The sequence below is a fragment of the Rhopalosiphum padi genome, chromosome 3 (assembly GCF_020882245.1).
Source record: "Rhopalosiphum padi isolate XX-2018 chromosome 3, ASM2088224v1, whole genome shotgun sequence".
Classification (NCBI taxonomy): Eukaryota; Metazoa; Arthropoda; class Insecta; order Hemiptera; family Aphididae; genus Rhopalosiphum; species Rhopalosiphum padi.
The window spans coordinates 55,932,589-55,955,599 of record NC_083599.1 but is presented as its reverse complement, the minus strand read 5'-3'; the positions used below and the strand labels follow the sequence as shown (position 1 = coordinate 55,955,599).

At 32.3% G+C, this 23,011-nt stretch overlaps 1 protein-coding gene across 1 annotated transcript; it reads right to left on the bottom strand.

Annotated features, from left to right (window-relative positions):
- Positions 1-1,839: 1,839 nt before the first annotated feature.
- Positions 1,840-22,978, bottom strand: LOC132925212 (tubulin glycylase 3A-like). Its single transcript, XM_060989625.1, has 14 exons — positions 22,520-22,978; positions 22,187-22,316; positions 21,888-22,102; positions 13,330-13,527; positions 13,078-13,275; positions 10,234-10,450; positions 10,078-10,168; positions 9,751-9,915; positions 7,905-8,158; positions 5,929-6,203; positions 5,143-5,271; positions 4,878-5,045; positions 2,759-2,950; positions 1,840-2,031 (listed from the first exon to the last, which is right to left on the bottom strand). Exons 1-14 carry the CDS (start codon positions 22,976-22,978, stop codon positions 1,840-1,842), a joined length of 2,883 nt encoding a protein of 960 aa, XP_060845608.1.
- Positions 22,979-23,011: the final 33 nt, after the last annotated feature.

Here is a 23,011-nt window from a genome sequence, read left to right as displayed (position 1 = left end):
ACGATTCCACTCTAAACTGCCTTCTCATACCAATTCTCTCATTTCCAACCTTGTCACTCTCACAATTCCTGGTAACCCTCCCAGGAGGCTCAGAAGGAAATGGTGTCGTGATCTTCTCAATGAGTAATTAAATTTAGCAATATACTTAAAAAAAAAAAAAAAATCAAGTAAGGGCAGTTTTACCACTGGGTGACTCCTCCCATCAAACTTTCATGTATTTTATTTCTATTATCTCATATTCTTATTGTTCCTAAGGAACAGATTGTATATACCTTTTAAAAATAAAAAAAAATTAAAAAAAATAAACTTTTACACCCACCTTGTATATATATTAAAAAAAACACTGTATTCACTATAGTACCACCTAGCTAAATTACGTTTATATAACTACTTTTGTTTCTTTTCTAGGTCAATGACCTATGTTGTCGAGGCCTTTATTTATAAAAAAAAAAAAAAAAAAAATTACGTTTGCGACAAAGCGCACTAAAGAGTCAGTGGTCTCATGGATGGACATCCAATTTTTTTAAATTAATAACAGCATTTCTAATTTTAATTAATGTTTCATCGTAAATTTCATCTACGTAGCCTTTTCGTAATGTAGTGATGGCTGGAATTATTTTTCCAGTATATTTTACTAAAAATGATTTAAAAGGCAGCTTTGGTAGTTAAATAGATGTTCCATGTTTTGTTCCATACCACACTTGCATTTTGTTGAGATGTCTTGTAAAATGCCCCATTTTTTTAGGTTGTTTTTAGATCTGCCCACTCCTACTGAGTCTATTAAGGGATCTCCAGGTTGGCCAGTCTAATTCGTATCCTGCTTGCAAAAGTTTCGCTGGTTTAGACTTCATTTTATTATTTTCCTTGGAGAGAGAGTTACCACCTTTCTATTCGTACCTCTTCAGGGGGTTTATTTAGAGGTTTTGTCCTTTTTGAGAAAAAGCTGTCTGGATTTAAGTCTGAAATTAGGTGTAGTTTGGTTATGTAGTGGGTGTCGTATGTCAGTTTCTACTTTTGTACTTTCTCAGTATGCTGCGACTTCCCGGCGGATGTTTGGTGGGGCGATACTAGCGAGTTGGTAAATTTTGGGAAGTGGAGTACTCTTAAGACAACCTGTTACTAAGCGGCAGGATTCATTCAGAATGGTATCTATTTGTTTTAAGTGGACGGACCTACTCCACACAGAACTGGCATATTCCCCAGCAAAGAAACAAAGCGACAGTGCAGATAAATGTAGTGTATGTGCGTTGGCCCCCCACGTAGAGCCTGTGAGTTTCCGGAGTGTGTAGTTCTTTGTAGCAATTTTTAGCTTAGTTTTCTCACAGTGGTGTTTATACGTAAGGGATCGGTCTAGCATAACGCCTAGGTATGTGGGATGTGCAGAGTTCTCTATTATGGTACCTCGCCATTCGATTTCTAGAGTTCGGTCTGCCTCTCTGTTTTTTAGATGAAATGCACAGACTTGTGTCTTAGTTGGGTTCGGTTTAAGGAAGTTTTCATAGAAGTAATCAGACAATACCCTGAGTGATTCTTCTAGTGTACTTTCAACATCTTGAAAATTGTCACATTTGGCGGCTAGGGCTGTATCGTCAGCATATATGAAATGTTTGATACCGGCCTGGGTAAGTATCGGCTGGTCATAAGTGTATATGTTTAAGAGTGTGGGTGCTAGTACACTACCTTGTGGGAGGCCATTTTTTTGAATTTTCCATCTACTAACCTTTCCTTCAAGTTCCATACAGTATCGACTGTTACGGAGAAGGGTGTTTATTTCCTAGCAAGTGTATAACTTTAGTTAGATCCTGGATCTTAGAGATCAGAAGGTTATGATTCACTGTGTCATATGCCACTTGATTTGCTGTTACTGCTGAATGCTGATATGCGTGTTTTAGATTTCAACGGATCGCAGTCGAGTTTCTTGATAAGTCCCCACGCTTTACTACTGCTGTGTTTCATATCCACATTACTGAGAAGTGGGTGCCAGTTTGTCCTTCTTACCTCTGTAATTTTTTCTAATAAACGTTCGCCTTCCTTAATTGTATCTAGATTAAAAAGGTCATTTTCATATCGATCTGAGCACGATTAGAACTGTTCTGATAGTTCAGAGGTTAAGCCTGGTATGTTTCTTGTTCTACATCCCCTGGGAATAAATTTCCTCGAAATACGTTTTACGATATTCTCGAATGTGTCATACTGGTCACTAGTTGCGGTTAGGTGAGAAATTTCAGTGTCTAGACTATTCGAGTAATCCAGCTAATTAGCTTTTTGGAAGTTAAATCTTCCTCGGAAGTTCGGAATGGTGTTGTGTTAGCTCTGATTTTATGGGTTATTTCACATGATATAGGTCTATGTTGTGACCGTGGTATGTGTCTTTCAACTCGTTTGATTGCCTGTTGTTCTAGAGAGTTACTGACAAATATTAGGGCCGGGTTGTATCGCCTCTTTCATTGTCCGCTATTAAATGAGGATGGGTGTTTGGGGTCATGGATCAATGTAAGTAGCCATGCTTCTGCCCATGATTCAACGAGGTCCCCATTTTCATCGTTTTCTTTGTATCCCCATCTAGCACTATGACTATTGAAATCAACAACTACTATTTGCGTTCTTTGGTTATTGAAGTTTCTAGGATCATTTAAGGTAAAGGTGTTGTAGGGGCTTATATATCAAGGTAATGGTGCAGTTCTGTATTTCAATAGTAAGGATCTCTATGTCCATTCTTCTGATAAATTAGCAGATATTATATTAAGTCTGGTCTAACGAAAATAGCGCTGCTATATCTGCCACGAGGTCTTTCGATTACGGGTTGCATGCCTGAAATTGTTGGTCTTTTGTCTTGAGCAGCCCGGTGCGTCTCCTGAATACATAGTACGTCACATGCTGTACACTTACACAACTCGTCTAGGAGTTCTTCTTTACTGTTTGATATTCCCTCAATATTGATTGAGATCGTCTTGAAAGTTTTGATAGTTTTAATGATATAAATTTTGAATATTAAGAGGAATTAGCTGCGTTATTAAAACCTATTACTGGTGCTTTAGACTTTTTACAAGGTAAAAATTAATATAACTATAGTCAACTTTTAGCTTTTACTATTATAGATATTTAGAATGATAAAGATGGATTCCAAGTGTATATGAACACGAAAAATATAATTTAAAATCTATGTATAAATGCTACAGAAAATATATTTTTTATAACGATGTGCTATGTGGACTGATATCCAATATTCAATATAATACATAATAGGGACGACGTAGTCGTAAGTATTTAATTCTCAGTGGAGAATGCAGTGGCGTAGTTAGGAATTTTAGTTAGGCGGGCAAAATTTCAAAATTGTTCATAATAATCATAAATTATATAAAATCAAATATACAAGTATGTAGGTAGTAATTTGTAATTAATTTCAGTAAATGAAAATCATAAAATAAATGATACAATATAAAACTTAATACTATACAACTTCTTATACAATTTCAATATACAGTTTTTTTAAATTACCAATTTTTTATTTAAAAGTTAATTTTCAGAGGAGGTTTGGGGGGGGGGCAAGCGCCCCCTTTGCCACCCTCCATAACTACACCACTGGGAGAATGGTGTCTATCGTACATTTTTTTTTTTAAGTAAAACTTTTTTACAGAGAGTACAAAAAAAAGACCAAGGTCGGTTGTCACGGACCGTCGTAACCGACCACGAACGACTATGATACCGGAAAATGTATTATATTAATTATTATTATTATTACTAACTATATATTTGTTTGATATACTATTACCTTGTCAATCAAATCAGTTTAATGTGCTAAAAAAATTACTTATTGCAATAAATTATATAAAATTGAAAATAAAATTGTTAAGTGTGTTATTTTTATTTTATTCCAATACATACCTAATACAATTTGCATGACTGATACAAGTTTCACTTCATCCGCGCGTACTTGTTACACGCACAGTTTTTTTTTTATAAAAAATAAATTTATAAAATCTGTACAATTGATGCACAATAAGCATATATGATAAGGGCTATATAATGCGCCAATCGGTATATCATACAGACATTAGGTTGAAATGATTTTGGAGATTTGCTGAGGCAGTTAGAGGATTTTTGTCAATTGATATGATGGCTTTGTCGTCCGCGTAATCGACTACAATAGTATTTTTGGAGATAGGCTGGTCAGAAATATATATATTAATAAGAAAGGGAGAGAGGATTCCACCCTGGGGAACTCCAGCTAAGATTTTCTCAATTTTGGATACTGAGGATCCAAACTGGATTTGGAAAGGACGCTCACTTAAATAAGATTTAATCAATAAAAATAAATAGGGGGGAGGAATTTTTTTAGTTTGAAATGTAATTCTTCATACTAAACTCTATCAAACACTTGGCTAATTTTAAGAAAAGCACAAGTGCAATAATACTTTTTTTCTTAAGTACACGAGATTGCGTTAATTAACCTATGTACTTGGTATATTGTACTATGCGCTGAGCGAAAACCAAATTTCGAGTCTGGTAGTATCTTGTTTGTAGAAATGTAAGGTTATAGCTTTTTAAGGATTAGTCTTTCTAGGAGTTTGCCTAGAAAAGGTAATACACTTATTGACCTGTACGAGGAAGGCAAATCAAGTGGTTTGTCCTGTTTAGGAGTCGGGACTATGTTTGAAAATTTCCATAGAAGTGGGAAGTATAAAAGTCGTAAGGTTGCATTAAATAAATATGTAAGAAATAGTATAGCTTTTTTGGGGAGACATCTAGCGAATTCTGCGATCAAAGCCTGGCGTTTTTTAGAAGGAATATTTTTGTATTGCAGTTTTTAATTCATTTGGTATAAAGCACTTTTCAGGAAGATATGGAGGCATGGGGCAATCTAAATACTGGGTTACCTTAGAAGTGAAATCTGAATTATTTATGTTGGGATGAGGCTTAAATATTTCCGATAGGTGTTGACGAAAAGTCTCATCCTTGTCCTCATCAGTTATAGCAATAGAATTATCAGTTTTGGTTAGTGGTGATAAACTATCGTTAAAAGAGGAGGATAAGTCAGATAGCTTCTATTTGAAAATATCTGATTTATATTTTAGAAGATGTTTTTTAAGGGAATTGGACAGTTTATTGTTCAGTGCTTTATGGGAAGGTAACCTTACGTGCCCTAGCTCTCCTTTTATCAGTAATTAATGAACGCAGATTTATCGGTAATAGTGGAAACTTAATAGAAGTTTGAGTTGGATTAGATTGGGATGCCCAAGTAACTGTGAATGATTGAGGTAAATTTATCAACTGCATTAGCAATATATTCATGTGTTTTTAGTTTAATGTTCAGGGTGATTTCTTGATTTACTAAGTTATGGAACTTAATACGATCATAAGTTGAAGGATAGAAACTTAGTATAAACGTGCAGTAATTTGATTTACATTTAGAAAAAAATAACGCACTTAGGCGTATTACCGTTTGTTTTATTATAATTTGTATAAATAAATACGGTAGACGATTGCGATTTTTTTCGTACTACATACGGCACATTCGGACACGAAAAAATGACGGGATCGCAACAATTAAGCGGACCGTAAATTATACGTGCGCTACGAACAAAGAGCAATCCACGAGTCGTGGACCACGACTGATTATCGTACCTGAATCGAAAATACGTTAGGCCTTAAGTTTATGAACAATAAAATGAATGAGTCAAACCACATGAACTAAGAAATTAACCAACATGAAATCATTAACTAACATTGAAAAATAATATTCAAATAATGTTTATTCTTAATTCTTTAAATATAGTACATTAGTTTCTATATCTCTATTGTTGATTTTATAATTATTTGGAATTAAAATAACTTCTATACATTATACATCATACCATATTTTGGGATAATCAAGTATTGTGATGTTTACTGTGTGAATAACTATGTGTCTGCCCGGTGTAGATCTACCCGAATTCGTATTGATGCCAATTTTTTATTGACGTTTTCCATCCATTTGCGGTGGTAGTCGGTTGTGAACGGTACTGTGTTTGAGGCCATAGGCGCGGCCACCGATGAGTTATATGGATCATTCACCACAACCGCCGATGAGTTGAATAGACTATCCATTACGTCCATCGACGCCATGAACGGGCTAACCATAGTGGCTAGTTTCTGCTCTTCCGGCACAAACTTTACAAACAGTCCCGTATCGGCGAATGAGTTTTTCTCATAGTCCACCGTCACTATACGACCGTTATGAAGAGGGAAAAAATGCAATGTTAAAGTAAAAGATAAAGTAATATACTTGTATTGTATAGTATTACTACAATACTTAGTAATCTAACAGATTATTAGATATTATATACTTAATTAAATTAGTGTATAATGAATGTAAATTTATAAATCGTACAATAATTAGAAATATAAAAAAACTATGATTAAATTAAATACGCTTGAATCAGCGTATTAAGCATGAGCTACTTAGTTTTTAAAATTATGCATTGTTAGCAGAGTTTAGGTGGCTAAAAAAATGTTTTATTAAATATTTAATATAGGTACTCAGTTTTTGTAGGTACCTAACTGGAAATCTTTGTGAAGAGCTGCATAACGAACAAAGTGTCATTTATAAACCACAACTTAATTCTATACGGGAAGCAACTCGTATATAATTACTATTTACTAATTACCGGGTCTTTGGAGGAAACTAGTACGAATAAGAATACCAACATGAAATTGCAAAATGTGATCTAAGATTTTCAAACTGGTGAATTGAACACAGCATAGATTTACACTAAAAAAAAACGTCTTTTTACGCCGCTAGACACTATAGGCATATATTTTAAACAAGAAATATCTTCAAGTGACAAAGCTTCAATACTGTTATTGTAGTTGCTTATTTCTCCATTTTCTATTACATGCTGAGCCAGTATTGTTGACAGTATTGATGTTATCGCGTCGTCCAAAAATGTTGTCTGAAGTTATTTTAAAGCGGGAATTAGTGCTCATAATAGCTTTTACAAGAGGTTAAACCACTTCTGAACAAAATATAAAACAATTTTGATTTACTTTTCATAAAATATGAAATTTTTATACAAATGTATAGATACATGTAATTTATAGTCATTTTTACTTAAACATGCAAAAATATGCAAAGTAAAAAGTCGACTATATAATATCATTATCTACACATTACGAAACGTTAACATTTTTAATCAAAATTATTTTATGTTCATTTTAGAAAAATATAAATTTGCATACAATTTCGAGTCCCAATGATAAGCTATTCGTACATTTTAGGAGACAACTAATATCTTACTACCGGACGGAGGAACGAGCTAGCTTTATTCGTACCTACAAACTGGTCTAGCAAAGGCAACAACTTAATTTGTTGACGTCCTACAGGCTACGACTAAACAGGTTCTTAATAACGATCACCGACCAGTACGAGTGAAAGTTTAATTTATACTAGAATTTCAATCTAATAAAATCCGATTTCAGCGGTGTAAAATTTGAGGAAACAACGCAGACACCAAATTAAGAATAGAATGCATAATATATATCAAATTTTATTAAATCAAAATATAGGTACTCTGTTATTCGAATGATCGGTGGTCGTCGTCCCAGATCTAGTTAAGTCATAAAATGTTATCAATGCAAATTGTTGCCTTTGCCACCGGTTTATATGTACTCGTAATGCGTAAAGCTGGCTCAGCTACCCGATCACGGAAGGTAAAGAGTCGAACTAGAGGCGTTGTTTGTGTCTCCCGAAATGGTGGTTGTTAGTAACAAGCGTCGGCGGTACCTATGCTAAACAATGCATGTACTTTGCACTTACAACTACTACGAACCGCTCTATACTTACCAAAATAAGTATTATAATACAAGCGTTAGGTACCTATTAAAATATTTTCGTATTATGACAATAGGTAAAAAAATTATTTCACCTTTCACGATATCACCGAGAAGTATAGGCGCCAAATTAGCAATAACGCTCGTTGATGGGTTCAATCCAGGAATAGAATTGATCTCGATTAAATATGGAATAAAGTTTTCCGTGATCAAGAAATCGGCTCCAAACAATTGAAAAGTTTTATCACGGTACAACGAAGAGTCCTTGACAGCCTGTAATACAGCATAAATACTCTCGCTCATCCCGGGAAATATTAATTCATCCCATACGTATTCTTGTCCAATATTTCTGAAAAAAAAACAACAAATATGAAGTCCTGAGAAATTGTAAGACTTTGGTTACACACAGAAATACCAATACTATTATATAATTTTTAGGGAAAAGGAGTTATAGGATTTTCATGTTATATTCTGAGCCTCTATTTTATAGCAAATCAAGGTATAAAAATACCAGGCATAGTCCTCAATTTGAAATATTAATTTTCTTTTTGTATATTTTGAGAATTTCCAACAAAAATGCATAGGCTTTGTACTTAGGTTACTATCATAGGTTAGGTGAAATCTCTAAAATATGAAGGATAATTTTAAACACCTGAATGCACAATAAATTGCACATGTTAACAACTTATATTCTATGACCACGAAAATATTAAAAATGTTTTATTTCTACTTAAACGGATTAATTTTATCACAAAGTACGTCACAATGATTACTTTGTTTTTCATAGTAAAAAAATAATTGACAATACCATATTATTTTTAATTAATAACATTATTTTTAGCTTGATATTTTTGAAAAAGTACATATCTTATTAAATAACAATTTTATTCAAAGCAAGGTAGTAAAAGATATGGCTCATAATTTTCACTATATGTTTATGGTGAATTTTAATATATTTTCAGAAAGAAAATTGAGCGAATATAGACTGCAAGACTATAAATTGGTTTAAAGTTGTAATTCACCAAATTGTATCATGAAGATATTGAGGATTTGGATTTAGAATTAAAAGCAGAAATAAATTTGTGAAAAAATAAATCGGCTGAAATTCAATATAAACCACATATTGCAGTAGAACATTGAATGAATTTTTCCCCAACATCAAAATACTTCTGCAAATTTTGCCACATCTCAGTTTACACAACTACATCAGAGCAATTTTTCTCAATCTTAAAGATGGTTGAAAAATTACTTAGATCCACTATGTCTAATGGTTTGGCTATCTTGAATATACACAAAGAGATCGATATTTATCAATTTGTTGACACCTTCGTTCGAAAAAAAAAAGGAAGATAGAGTTGGAAGATTGGTCCAAGTGACTAAAATAATTTAATATTTATTTGTTGTTTACTAATTTTGATACATATACGTGATAGATTTTGAATTTTTTGTTATAATATTAATTTTTTTTTAAAAAAGGGAATTTGTTTTTAAAGTTGGCACCTTTTGAATATTGAGCACATTAATTTTGAAGACTAAAAAAATGTCTTGTCATCAGGATTCGAAAGTTACAGAATACGAGATCTTAACCTTAGCACCTCACTTAAAAAAAAATCCTAGATTGGTCACCGGTTGCAGTGTAGGTAGGTACCTACTCTTTAAATTGTAATGAATAATGTTTGACTGAAATTACGATGGTTACGAGTCCCTTAATTTATGTGGTACGGTCTTATTGACATAGGTGTGCGCAGAGGTATTTGGTAAGTAATGCACATTATCATTCTTTTTAAGAATATATTTTATTTTTAAAATTTTTACGGAGTACAAACTATAAATTATTATTAGTTTATACTATTCATAGGGGCACTAATTTTGGTTCTCAGTTCATGCATAAGCAACGACTTGCAAATCATATGCTTCATACCTTATTTCATTTATACCTACTTCAAATAGTTTTGTAATTCTCTGTAATCCCACATGCATTCTTCGGGTACTTGTAGATTCCTGAGTTTTCGATATTTCATTTGCAGTCTAACATTACTGAGATGGATAGATTCGTGCATGTTTTCCATTGAGAAGCTGTTCGCACAAAAACGGACGTAACCCTCTCTGTTAACAAGTTTTTTATTTAAACATATTTTTATAATAACCTTTGCTCTGATTATCGATAATTTAATTTATCTATAATATAGATTCTACATAATATGTGACTCGCATACAGTCAAAACACCATGTCACCATGGAATACGCGGTCAAACTTTGTATACTAACTTATACATCCACAAAACTACTGGATTCATATTAGTCACTAAAAACCATTGTCTCAAATCAATTTTACATTTATAAATCAGAAGAGGTCTTTCTAGAAATAAAAATGATTTCAATATTATCATATCTCTATTTGGAAATTCAATGCATTGTTTCTACCTATATATTTCTGAAGAATATAATTATTTTTCAAATCATTTGCTTCAGTGATTATTTGTTCTATCGTTTGTAAGTTCCTAGATAACATAATACCGTGACCAGAACAGTTCAACGTGGGTTTTATGATCCATGTATTAGTTATTCCGTCTATATAGTGTTGAGGACAATATATTTTTACGTTTTCCAGTAAATATTTACACTTTGCGTAAATATCTAGCTATAACATAACATGGATTAAATATAATAACTTCAAAACCTGAAATCATTATACAACTCTCAAATCGGTTTTAAGTGTGCTGATTATTTTTGTTGAATTGTTACATTGCTATTCGTATATACCTTCTTATATCTAGTTGTAATGATTTGTTTAAAATAAAGTATTGATAAATTGGTGATATCTTTATCGTAATACTAATACCCAACGTCGGCTCAATGGCTGTCGGCTCATCGTCCTAGTCCCGATAAATTGTATTATGTTGTTATTAGCAACTCACCTCAGAATATATATTTTTTGGAAAGGTTGACTTATCGTTAAAGTGATGCTGAGGTGGAAGTCAATGTGATGAAGTACGTGAATAAGGTGTCAAATGTTTAATTAATTAATTAATCGTTTATTTAAAAGATCTCTACAATCATGATTTTTAGGGGTTGTGTTCAGGCAATTGTTTCGTTAATTTTGGGCATGTATTGTCTTTGTGTGAGACTGAGTTTCTGGTAATATTAAATAATAATTATATTGTGTTTATACTCCTACTACATCAGAAATCTACGCATAATCAAAGTATTAATTAAAATATTAACGAATAAAAAACGTAATATGAGAAGTGATTGGATTACTGCGAGGCTTTCATTATTCTTTGTAGATTTGTAACCCCAAAAAATTAACAAAGATAATTGTGATCTTAAAAATTTGAATCATCACAATATAAAAGTTGAACCTTCAAGGACAAAAAAGTGTATAAAATCTGGTGAAGAACACATTTCACTAAATTGCTCTAAGTTTAAGAAATTGAAAAAATAATGTTCACATTGAGGTGAAGGTCATACATGTTGGAAAGGATGTATTGATTATAAAATACTGTAGAAAAAGGTCATCAACAAACAAAAAAAAATTACAACAATACAAAGAATACAACAAAATTCTGCAAACTAGTCACTTAAAATGTTTTTTTATACAGATTGGTGGTAAGATTCCATAAATGATTCAAACGAAAAACAGGGTCCATAAACAACAGAAAAAATGTATATGACGTAATGGCAGCATTAACAAAACTAAATGAGAAATTAAACAGGTTTGAAAATAGTCAAACGAAAACCAAAGCGCAAAAGAAAAAATAAATGAGTTAGGAAGATGGAACACTAACGAGCTTGTATATTAGTTCTAATTTCAGAAATTCGTTTTACTACAGGATCCCTCTGAAATTGTGTGGTTATCGACAGAACATCTTTCAGACACTGGGTGTAGATACATTGTAGGAGTTTAAAATATCAATCACACTTTTTGAAGATTAAAATTGATTGGAGAGCATGAATTGTTCAAATCTGCAAATAAAATCAAAGCACAATTCATCTCAACCAAAAAATCTACTTATTTGCCGGCTGATCTAAATAAAGTATCTGATTTAATTGAATTCTACAAAAAGAAAAGATTCTCATCGAATCATAAAAAAATTTAAAACTTATAGAGATAATCAGTGCAACAACTTGGTATATATTGATGGGTGTGCAAGCACAGAATTGTTATTATTAGCATTATTGAACAATAATGCTCCCACTCGTATAATCTAAAAATTTTTCATTCCGATGAGACATGTAATAAATTTTAACCATAATAACATTTAGAAAAAAGTTCCAAATAGTTTCTCCACAGACCTATTGTTATGAATTAATTTGGGACCCGGGGTTTTTTGCACCACTAGTACTCCCGGAAGTTGCGGCACTGGAGATAATATCAAATCACATCCCCGTGCTTCTCTCATTAAGCTTCAATATAACAGTGAAACTAAATAAAATTTCCAAAACTAGCAAAAATCAAATGGGATCTATTCAGCAGTATCCTCGAAAAAACAAACCTTTCTACTAGAATAAGAACAATAGCAGACATTTAAATTTCGGTAAAAAACTAATTAACGTAATTCTTAATGCGGTGAAAGTAGAAATTTCAGTAGGAAACAATGGCTATTACCAGTTTACTTATGAACTGGATACTAGGAAACTAGTTCAATAAAAACATGTCATATTATACTGATCGATAATGACTCTTATGTTTGACTAAATGTTTAGAGAAACTTCAACTTAAACGTCTAAAGCCGATAATAAAGAAAATTATCTTATACGAGAATATCAGTTTGGTTTCCGCAACAAAGTTCGAAAATTCCATCGCCTTACTAATTTAATTACAAAGCTCTTGAAAAAAAAATAACAGGAGGGATGATTCTTGAGGTTCCCCAAGCTTTTGACAAAGTTTGGCACAAGAGATTCTTCATTAAACTGCGTGATTATTCTCCGTGATATAATTTTGATTAAAATAGGAAATTAAATCCAAAAGTTTGCTCGCAAATACGATACCTAGTTAGTTAACTATGTTAATCCATATGCCATCAAATTACTAGACAGTTCTAAATGACATCAGACGTCTTAAGTGTCTAAACCATACGATTTAGTTTAAAAAAATTAAATTAAGGGTAGGAGCCACTTTATTTAAATCAATGAATATTAAATATATTATTTATATCTGGTATGAAAAAAACATACAATCATAATAAATATTTATAAAAACATTTAGGTCATTTTTTTAAATAATAAAGCTTCAGGACATTAAAAAATAAACATTGATTTACCTACTTCTAATTCATATGTATACTCGTGATCAAATTTTGCGTTGCAATCTACGATTAATTTTGTGTAATGTATCATAAATTCGTTCCATACTTCTTTTTTATCATTAAACTTCCATAAATCTATTTTTGTATTACCATCTATTTGTGTGTTCAGAAATGTTGATATACATCGTTTCACAAAATCAATCATTTTGTATGGTATCTGATGAAGAAAACGTTATTTTTTATATTAAAGTACAATTAATTTGAAACTTACATTGCCATTTTCAGTGAAAATTCTTTTATTATTTTCAATAGCTTTTACAATAATCTTTAGTGTGCTTATTAACGCTGTTATAATGTAATCATCCACAAATGCATTCTTGTCTTCTTCGGATCGAATATAATGACATCTTGGAAACATCAAATTTGATTTAACATTTTTGTAACATTCCAAAGACTGTGCCAAACCATTCTGTATTTCAAAATGTATAGATTAACTTTATGCCTAATTAATGAGCATAGTAATTCATAAAATGTATTTATTACAAGCGTTGTATATTCAAGTGTATTACAATTATCTGTTTGTACCTAGTATAATTCAATTCAATGTAAAAAATAATTACTTGTAATAACACTCTTTGTGCTGAAACATTTTATGATTATAATAAATAAAAAAAAACACTTATCTGTATCATATACTTATAATTTATAATTTGTGTTATAAAAGAAACTTAAGAGGACTCGCATGTGTTGTCATCTTTACACGTACAACATAGCAAATTTTCGTTTCGGTTATGATATTTTTGAAACTGTACATTTTAAAATGATCATAATTTACTTAAAAATAATACTATCAATAAAAGACTACATGGGGCTCTGAATAATAATCTTACCTTTAAATTATATAATAGGAAAGTTCACTTTAATATCAAAATTAACAGCACAACATTGAAACTGGTGAACGAAAATTTTTTATGTTGTACGTGTGTAACTGTGTAAGGAGGACACAACATATGCGGTACTACGTCCTTTTAAGCATTTTAATTGAACAACATTATACTCAGGTAGACGGTAATTTTATTTTTAGATTATAATATATTTTCATCTAATTTTAAAATTGTTCTATTCACTAGGGACGCTAAATAAAGTTTAGTTAAGTAATTTTTTTCAAGTCTTAAATTTAATTATTTAATAATTTGTAATAACTAATTATTCACATCGAACATCGTGAAAGTAATTTAATTATCAATATTAACTAGGTATTTCCTGAGTATATTTCAACTTTCAAACACGTTATGATCTAATTAAATACAATATTTCACACAATGTAAAAATGTAACACTAGTTTATTATTTTAAGTATCAGTATAGTAACAATTAAATTATATTGTTTTATGCAATTTTTTAATTTTGATATCTTCAACGTATATCAAACTTATAAATATATAAATATTTTTTTTTTGATAATCTTTGTATATGTGTATATTGCAATCTTATTTTTAACATTTGGGATAAAAACAATTTTTATAACCTATTTTAATTCACAATTGAAAATTGTCCATTGACATGAACACTGGGCTTTTATTAATACAAAGAGTTCATTAACAATGACATCAAAATATATAATTGAAGTTATAGGTCGGTAAATCAACAATTAATATTTTATATTATTATTTTAAATGACTATATTTATTTTGGGTTTTATTAAATTTCCCAATAGTGTTTATTATTTTTATTTAATGTTTATTACTGATATAGAATTTAGTTAGTGCAGTGTCGCCGTGGCGAGCGTATTAGCATTGATTTTAATATTAGTCCATTATAAAATCAATGGTATTATTAAATGTGCGTAGTGCGTGTATGTGCTTATAAAATAATTTATTTCCCCTCTATAATTCATAATGAGTCGTGGTAAAGTATTAACGAATGAGAATATAAACGTATTTCTCAGTCCGTGTTCAACCATCGTCCGTGCAACACGTGTGCTTATCTTCGGTTACGTTTTATAGCTTCCGATAGCACGTTAGTTTTTATCGACGTCTAACAGGTAATATGGTTTAATTAATATATAACCTTATTCACCGCGGTATTTCTAAATGAATAACAACGCAATGGACAATATGTCCAAAAAACCTATAACCAATCGTTCATCACTTAATACTACGCAAAAAAAAATAAATCCTACACCTATATCAAAAAATACCTCCCCATATACGCCAACTCAATCATCACCAAACAATCCAAAACCAAACATCAAATCATCGATTCCTCAGTCGGCCACAGCCAGCAATTCTTCACCACGCGTCGTTATCAAGACCCCTCCACCTCCACCTCGCACCATATCTACTGCACTTCGTACCGACAACACGCAAGCCTCAACCACTATCGCTAATCACTCTGATTACGATGTCTCTACGATTTCTCATACACAAATATCGCACACATTAAGTAATACAAACAACATAAACTTCGCATCTGCCGCCGCTATGGAAAAGACCCCGAGTCGGGAACAGGCAATAGTATTTAACTCGATTGACGGCATACCTCAAAAAGAGTATATACTAGCAATCGGAAAAATAGTCCTACCCAAAAACATAACTTTTGTATCGAGAATATCGAATAACCGTTTTTGTATATTCCTATCCAGTAAAAAAATATTAGATAACCTAATTCAAACAACACAAGTTATAAACATTAATGACCAGATTATCCAAATTCGAAGACTCATTAACCCGGCTAAAAGATTTATCATCTCCAACGTATGTCCATCCATACCAAACCTAACAATTGAAGACGCCTTAAGAAATATAGGTATAACTCCCATATCAAAAATTAACCACCTCAAAGCTGGCATAAATGTTGAAGGTTACGAACACATTTTGAGTTTCCGCCGTCAAATGTTCCTTAACCACGAAGATATCCCTAAGCTCCCGAGCTCGTTATTAATTTATTCGAATGAAAATCAATTCAGAATATTCTTTACTGATGACAAAATAACCTGTTTTCTCTGCAAATCTGTTGGACACACAACATCCAACTGCAAAACAAACACTGAAAATAAACTGGAAAATGATGACCCAATTATCATAAATGAAACAAACACACCTGATCATATCACCGCAGAACAAATTGAAAAAGTCCTCCTTCCTACAACGCCAAACGAAAAACTACAGTTAGACCAATCCACTATGGATTGGTCCGAAGAAATCGAACTTTCTTCGCAAACGCAGAGCACATTCGACGAAACTCTTAATTTTCCACCAATCGAAACATATAAAAGACCTCTGTCCGATTCTTCGTCATTGAAAACACCCGTTTCACCGAATATTTTAACTTCACCTACAACCACTCCAATAAAAGGAAAAATCACAAAAAAAATCAAAGTACGATCGCGCTCTAACTCAGCAAACAGACAAGAAAAAATCCCTGAAGAAGAACTAAAACCAGTTGTGGATTTTTTCACAGTCAATGAGTCCCTACCTATCACATTCCTTCAATTCAAACACATTCTCAATAACTTCACTAATAAATCTTTGAATATTCACTCTCTGACGGAAGATGTAAAAATCGACATTCCGTCACTTATGAACCTGTTAGATCAAATTCAAAAAATAGCAAAAGACAGATCACTCAAAGCGCGGCTAACAAAGTTGGCAAATCTCCTTTTCCAAGCACTACCTCCCCAATAAAACACTCAAAAAAAAAAAAAAAAAAAACCAAACCCTCACTCAATCACCTTTAAAATCATTTTATTATGGAATCTATCATCCAATGGAACATAAATGGCCTCCTAAAGCACTACACAGACATCCATCGAGCCAAATTTGCCATCAAACCTATTGCTTTTTGTTTCCAAGAAACAAACCTAAAACCCAACACTACCTTTCCAATACGTGGGTTCAATGGTTTTTTCAAAAACCGCCAAACTAATCTCCGAGCAAGTGGAGGCGTTGCTATCTACGTAAATAACCTCGTTGAAAGCAAGGAAATTCCTATACAATCACCCCTTGAAGTTATAGCAGTTTCTATACTCCTTAAAAACCCAATTTGTATTTGCAACATCTACTTGCCAGACAGTTCCAACTTATTAGTTAACGACCTAAACAACATAATCAGTCAATTACCGAAACCATTTCTTTTATTAGGCGACTTTAACAGCCGCAATCCTATTTGGGGATCAAACTACACCGATGCCAGAGGGAAAATTGTAGAAACTTTTCTTGACAACGACCAAATCATTCTCCTAAACACCGGAGAACCTACCAGACATAATGTAGCAAACAACTCCTTCTCAGCCATCGATCTATCAATAGCTAGCACCACTCTCGCACCTAAAACAAAATGGAAAGTTCTCATCGACTACAATTGCAGCGACCACTGGCCGATATCTATTCAATTACTAGACCAATCTCCCCTTATACCTTTCCCACCCAAATGGAACACCAAAAAACCTAATTGGGTCCTATACAGCGACCTTTTAAGTCAATCGACCATGGAAAATCCAATACAAACAGAATCTATTACCAATCAAACCTCAATCAATTCCATAACCGAGAACTTTACAGACCTAATTTTAGAGGCCGCTTCTAAAGCAATCGGCAAAACGAACAATAATATCAAAAGAAAATTAGTACCCTGGTGGAACCACGAATGTAATGAGTCGATAAAGTCATACAAAAAATGTCTCAACAAATTCAAAAAATCCAAATCCACACTCGATCATATCCAACTTAAAAAAGCCAGGGCATACTCCAGATATATCACCAAAAGAAGCAAAACAGAATCATGGCAAAAATATACTAATTCTATCAATATCAATACCTCCTCAACCGAAATCTGGAACAAAATCAAAGCAATTAAAGGCACCCCATACAATCGTTTACCCCCGGTTCTTCAACATAACAATACTTCTCTCTCAACACCACCGGACATAACCGAAGCCTTTGCGGAAGTCTTCCAAAAAAATAGCAGTGACTTAAATTTTGATCCCGATTTTGCCACATTCAAAAACAATTATGAAAATAATATCATCAATGAACCAGAGCTTGATCCTCACCCCCATAATAATTTCTTAAACATACCCTTTAGCATCTCCGAAATGTTGGATGCTATGTCAAACTGCAATAGCAAAAGCCCTGGACCAGACGATATACCATACTGCTTCATTAAAAACCTCCCTAACAATAGTCTGAATCAACTCCTCCTAATATACAACCTTATTTGGGAAAAAGGCTTTTACCCAGACTCATGGCGCAAAGCAATAATCATACCTATTCCAAAACCAGGAAAAAGTAGTTTTAACCTATCCAATTACAGACCCATATCTCTCATAAGCACACTAAGCAAACTCTTGGAAAAAATGGTCAACAAACGGCTAATCTGGCATCTTGAAGTATCTAAACTCCTACCAAACAACCAATGTGGTTTCCGGCGAAACCACTCAACCCTAGATCACCTTGCATACTTACATACGGACATCTGCAACGCAATAAATACCAAACAACATCTTATTCTTATAGCACTTGACCTCGAAAAAGCCTCGAAATATGGTGTGGCGCAACAGAGTTCTTCAAATTATTAAAAAGTGGGGCATAACTGGAAAAATCTTCACGTTCCTCAAAAATTTTCTTACAGATCGCTCAATACAAGTAAAAGCTCACAATTACCTCTCCAACGTATATCCCATTGAAAACGGACTTCCCCAAGGATCGGTCCTTAGTGTAACTCTGTTTCTAGTTGCTATACATGACATCTTTCACCAAATTCAAAAACCCACTAAACATCTAATATTCGCTGACGATTGCTACATCTACTGCAGCGGAAACAACATCAGTACCACCATGGAAATCCTCAACAACGCACTTCACTCCCTACAAGAATGGGCTGACAAATCGGGATTCATTTTTTCCCCCTCTAAAAGTAAATGCATAAAATATAACCTCAATTCAAATAGCATTCATAAACTCTACCTTAATGATATTCAAATTCCGTTTCACAACTCTATCCGAATACTTGGAATGATATTTGATAGCAAACTAAACTGGAATATGCATCTTAAACATCTAAAAACCACATGCAAGACTAAAATGAATATTATAAAAACTCTCTCCCACCATACATGGGGAGCAGACCAAACATCCTTGATCAACATATACAAATCATTAATTTTATCACAAATTAACTACGGATCCCAAATTTACAACACAGCCAAGTCTAGACACCTCAGAATCTTAGACCCTATACATCATGAGGGAATACGCCTCTCTATAGGCGCCTTCAGAACAAGCCCCACAGAAAGCATTTTATGTTTTTCGGGAGAAATGCCTCTCCAATTCATAAGAGACAAAAACACACTTTTATTCTGTATAAAAAGAAAAACTACTCCTGAGCACATAGGCCATACAGCTCTTTTCAAAAATAAAAACCCAATTATCAACCGCAATGTAACGAAAAAACTCACTACAATACAGGACATATACTCAAACCTATGCATTAAAATGAATATTTATACCTCGGTCGAAGAAAAAAATCATCTTCCAAAAAACTCCTCCATGGATATGGAACTTTAAGCTCTCGACAGAATTACTCACACTCAAAAAACAAGAAACTAACCACAAAATAATAATGTCTAATTTTTATGAAATTATCCAAAACAGATTCCCTACTCACATTCAAATCTACACTGATGCTTCAAAATCTGAGCACGGAGTCGGTTTCTCAATTATCCACAACCAAACGATAATTCAACACAAGCTCCCTGAAATAACAAATATATTTACCGCTGAAAACTTTGCAATTCTTGAAGCAATCAAATTAGCAAACTCACTTCAAACAAATAACTTTTTGATTATTAGCGATTCCCTCAGCGTCCTAACAGCTCTAAAAAACCCGTGGCCTAAAAATGAAATCACCCAAAAAACTCAATCGGAACTAATAAACACCCAAAAAAACATAGAATTCATGTAGGTACCTTCCCATGTAGGCATAAAAGGAAACGAAATGGCCGACGACGCAGCCTCACTAGCTAGTAAAAATATAATCAATAACACCATTGATAAAATATCTTCCATGGACATCTTCACTTCAGTTAGACATAAAACCCTCAAGTCATGGCAACATCACTGGGATTCCATTCCTCCAACCAACAAACTTAAGCACATTAAAAGTTCAGTGAAACAGTGGTACACTCCCCCGGAACTCAGCCGTCGACAAAACATTGCCATCAACCGCATATGAATCGGCCACACATTTCTTACACATTCCTTCCTCATCAGTAAAGAACAACACCCTATATGCAACATACGCCAAACTCGCATCACTATAAAACATATCTTCGAAGAATGCCCAATGTATGAACCAACCTGCACTCTTCTCAACCTCCCACGCAACATCAAAGAAGCTCTCAACGAAGAATCAACTTATAAAATCATCAAATTCATCACTATAAACAACCTTATAAACAAAATCTAATTTTAATTCAAACCCAATGTAAAGTCATTAATATTATTAAGCATTATTAGTATTTAAGTATTTATATATTGTAAACATATTTCATAATTGTTCATATTCTTAAGCAGCTTAAAAAATGTTGGCTAATAACCCTAGCAGTTGAAGCCTGTAAATCTTTAAATAAAAAAAAAAAAAAAAACGTATTTCTTGAACAAATTGACAATGGCAATACTTCAGAATTCGAAGGAAGTGAGGAAGAAGAAGATTTTGATATGGTAAATAGATAATATAAAAGATAACGAAGACATCGAACAATTACTATTAGAAAACGATGAATATTTTGAACAATTAGAAAACTAATTTTAATTTTAGTTACGCTAATACATCAGTAGATGCGAGTCAGATTGACACTTATACAGTAATTAATTCTAATAATAATTTGAATCCAAACGTACAACAAATTAAATATATAAATACTATGAAATGGCTAAGAGCAAATCATTTAAAAAAAAAAAAAAAAAATAATTCGTTCTTCACCTAATGAATATAATGACTCAGAAAGACATGACTATTGAAAATATGAAAAATTACACTAATATTAAAAGTGTTTTAGAAACAGGAAAAACTATACTTGTGACATCAAATGAAATGAAACATTTTGTCGGATGTAATATATTTATGTCAAGCTTAGGATATCCAAGAATGCGTATGTTTTGGGCAAAAACCACTAAAGTTCCTCTTATTAGTAACACCATGTCTAGAAATCGGTTTTTTAAAATTCGTAGTTTTTTAAAAGTTGTAAATAACAATGCCATAACTAATGAAGAAAAAAAAGATTCTTTATGGAAAGTTCGTCCGTTATTAGAAGCAGTAAAAGCTGGCTGCTACCGGTTGGTACGAGATGTACATTTAAGTATCGATGAACAAATAATACCATAGACAGAAAATACTAAAATGAAACAATTTGTGAGAGGAAAACCTAATCCAACTGGATTAAAAAACTTTATTTTAGCCAATAAACATGGATTAGTGATAAATTTTTGTGTATACAGAAGTATAGTATAAGCAACAAAAAATTTGCAGGCTTTTGTTAGAGAAATGTTTATTGTAATGGACAACGGGTTTATTAAAATACAAAAATAAAATTAAGCTTGGGCGCTAAACCAGTTATAATAAATTTCCATTATAATGGACATTGGGCCTCAGGAGGATATAACTATACTATTAATACTGAATATTTCTAGTTTTAAAAGTTAAAAATGTATATACTCGTATGAGCCAAGGTAACTAAAAATAAGTTTTCAATAATAAATCTTAATATACCTAACTTAATATAACTTTCAGGTAAGTACATAGTTACGTAGATATCTAAGTAAACATGTACTTTGGAACAAAAAATGTGTCTTATCATCTGACTGACAGAAGTCAATTCATTTAAACTGGACCAGTGAATCAGCTTTTTCTTAGTAGCAAAAATATAATCTGATCTTTTATCTTTAAGAATACTCCATGATTGCACGTTTTTTAGACGTTCCATGACGGCTTCATTTTCATCAATAGACGTTATTATCGGAGGGGATTCAACGTAATTAATCATTGCTTAAAATATAAATTATGCACACATAAATTTGTAGAATACCTACTCAATTGTTTTTCGTCTGTGAATACTATTAAAATATTTACATGCTGATCTTAAATAAAGCGAATAATTTATTAGAGGTCTGTTCGGATCTCGTTTTTCTACCCAACCACGGTTTTTCAGCTCTAAAGTTATTTTTGGAAAATAACCTAATACTGAAAATATTTTTTGATCCTGTAAAAAATCAAAACGCTCACAATAATAAAATAATTATAATATGACTTATATTTATACTATTATGATGAGCATTCAATATTATTTAATTTAGCAATTGAATTAGGTTATTCAATTAAATGTAATATATATATATTTATTAATATTATTCTTATTGAGTATTTTTATTTAAATGTTAAATCATTTTATCTATTCTTTCATACCTTTACAGCTTGCAATGTTTTATAAGTGACACTTGAGACGGATTCAGAATCTAATGTTGCGTTTAACGAAGTGTAATTTAATAAATTATAATTGCTCTCTTTTATCAATGCATTATGAAGTTCTTGAATATAGTTTTCAGAATTAAATTGGTATCTCGTGTTGATATTACTTATTCTTGATAGTTCAGGGTTTTGGTACTCCTCTTCAAATTCCTGAATTTGATTAGATCCAAAAGGTTTGTCATTTTGTTTTGTAATGTTTATGGTTGAACATTGTTCTGCCTCATTTTCTAAGTCATTATTCAATACATGATTGAACTCTTTTTCAAAAATTTCTTCAGTAGCGACTTCATCAGGCATTTTAAGTGTGGAAGAGATATTTGTTTGATTTACTAATAGTTTCTTATCATTCCGAGGCGTCGACGTCTTTCTTTTGTTAGCGTTATTGTTAGAATTCATTATTTGTTTTATTGCTGTTAGACAGTGTTGATT

Excerpts from the sequence above, each read along its gene's own strand:
- LOC132925212 (XM_060989625.1), bottom strand. The coding sequence starts at position 22,978 with ATGAATTCTAACAATAACGCTAACAAAAGAAAGACGTCGACGCCTCGG. Across the intron at positions 10,169-10,233 it reads TATTCTTCAGAAATATATAG|AAAGACCTCTTCTGATTTAT; the intron begins GTAGAAACAATG and ends TTTTATTTCTAG. Across the intron at positions 8,159-9,750 it reads GAATTACAAAACTATTTGAA|AAATATTGGACAAGAATACG; the intron begins GTAGGTATAAAT and ends TTTTTTTTTCAG.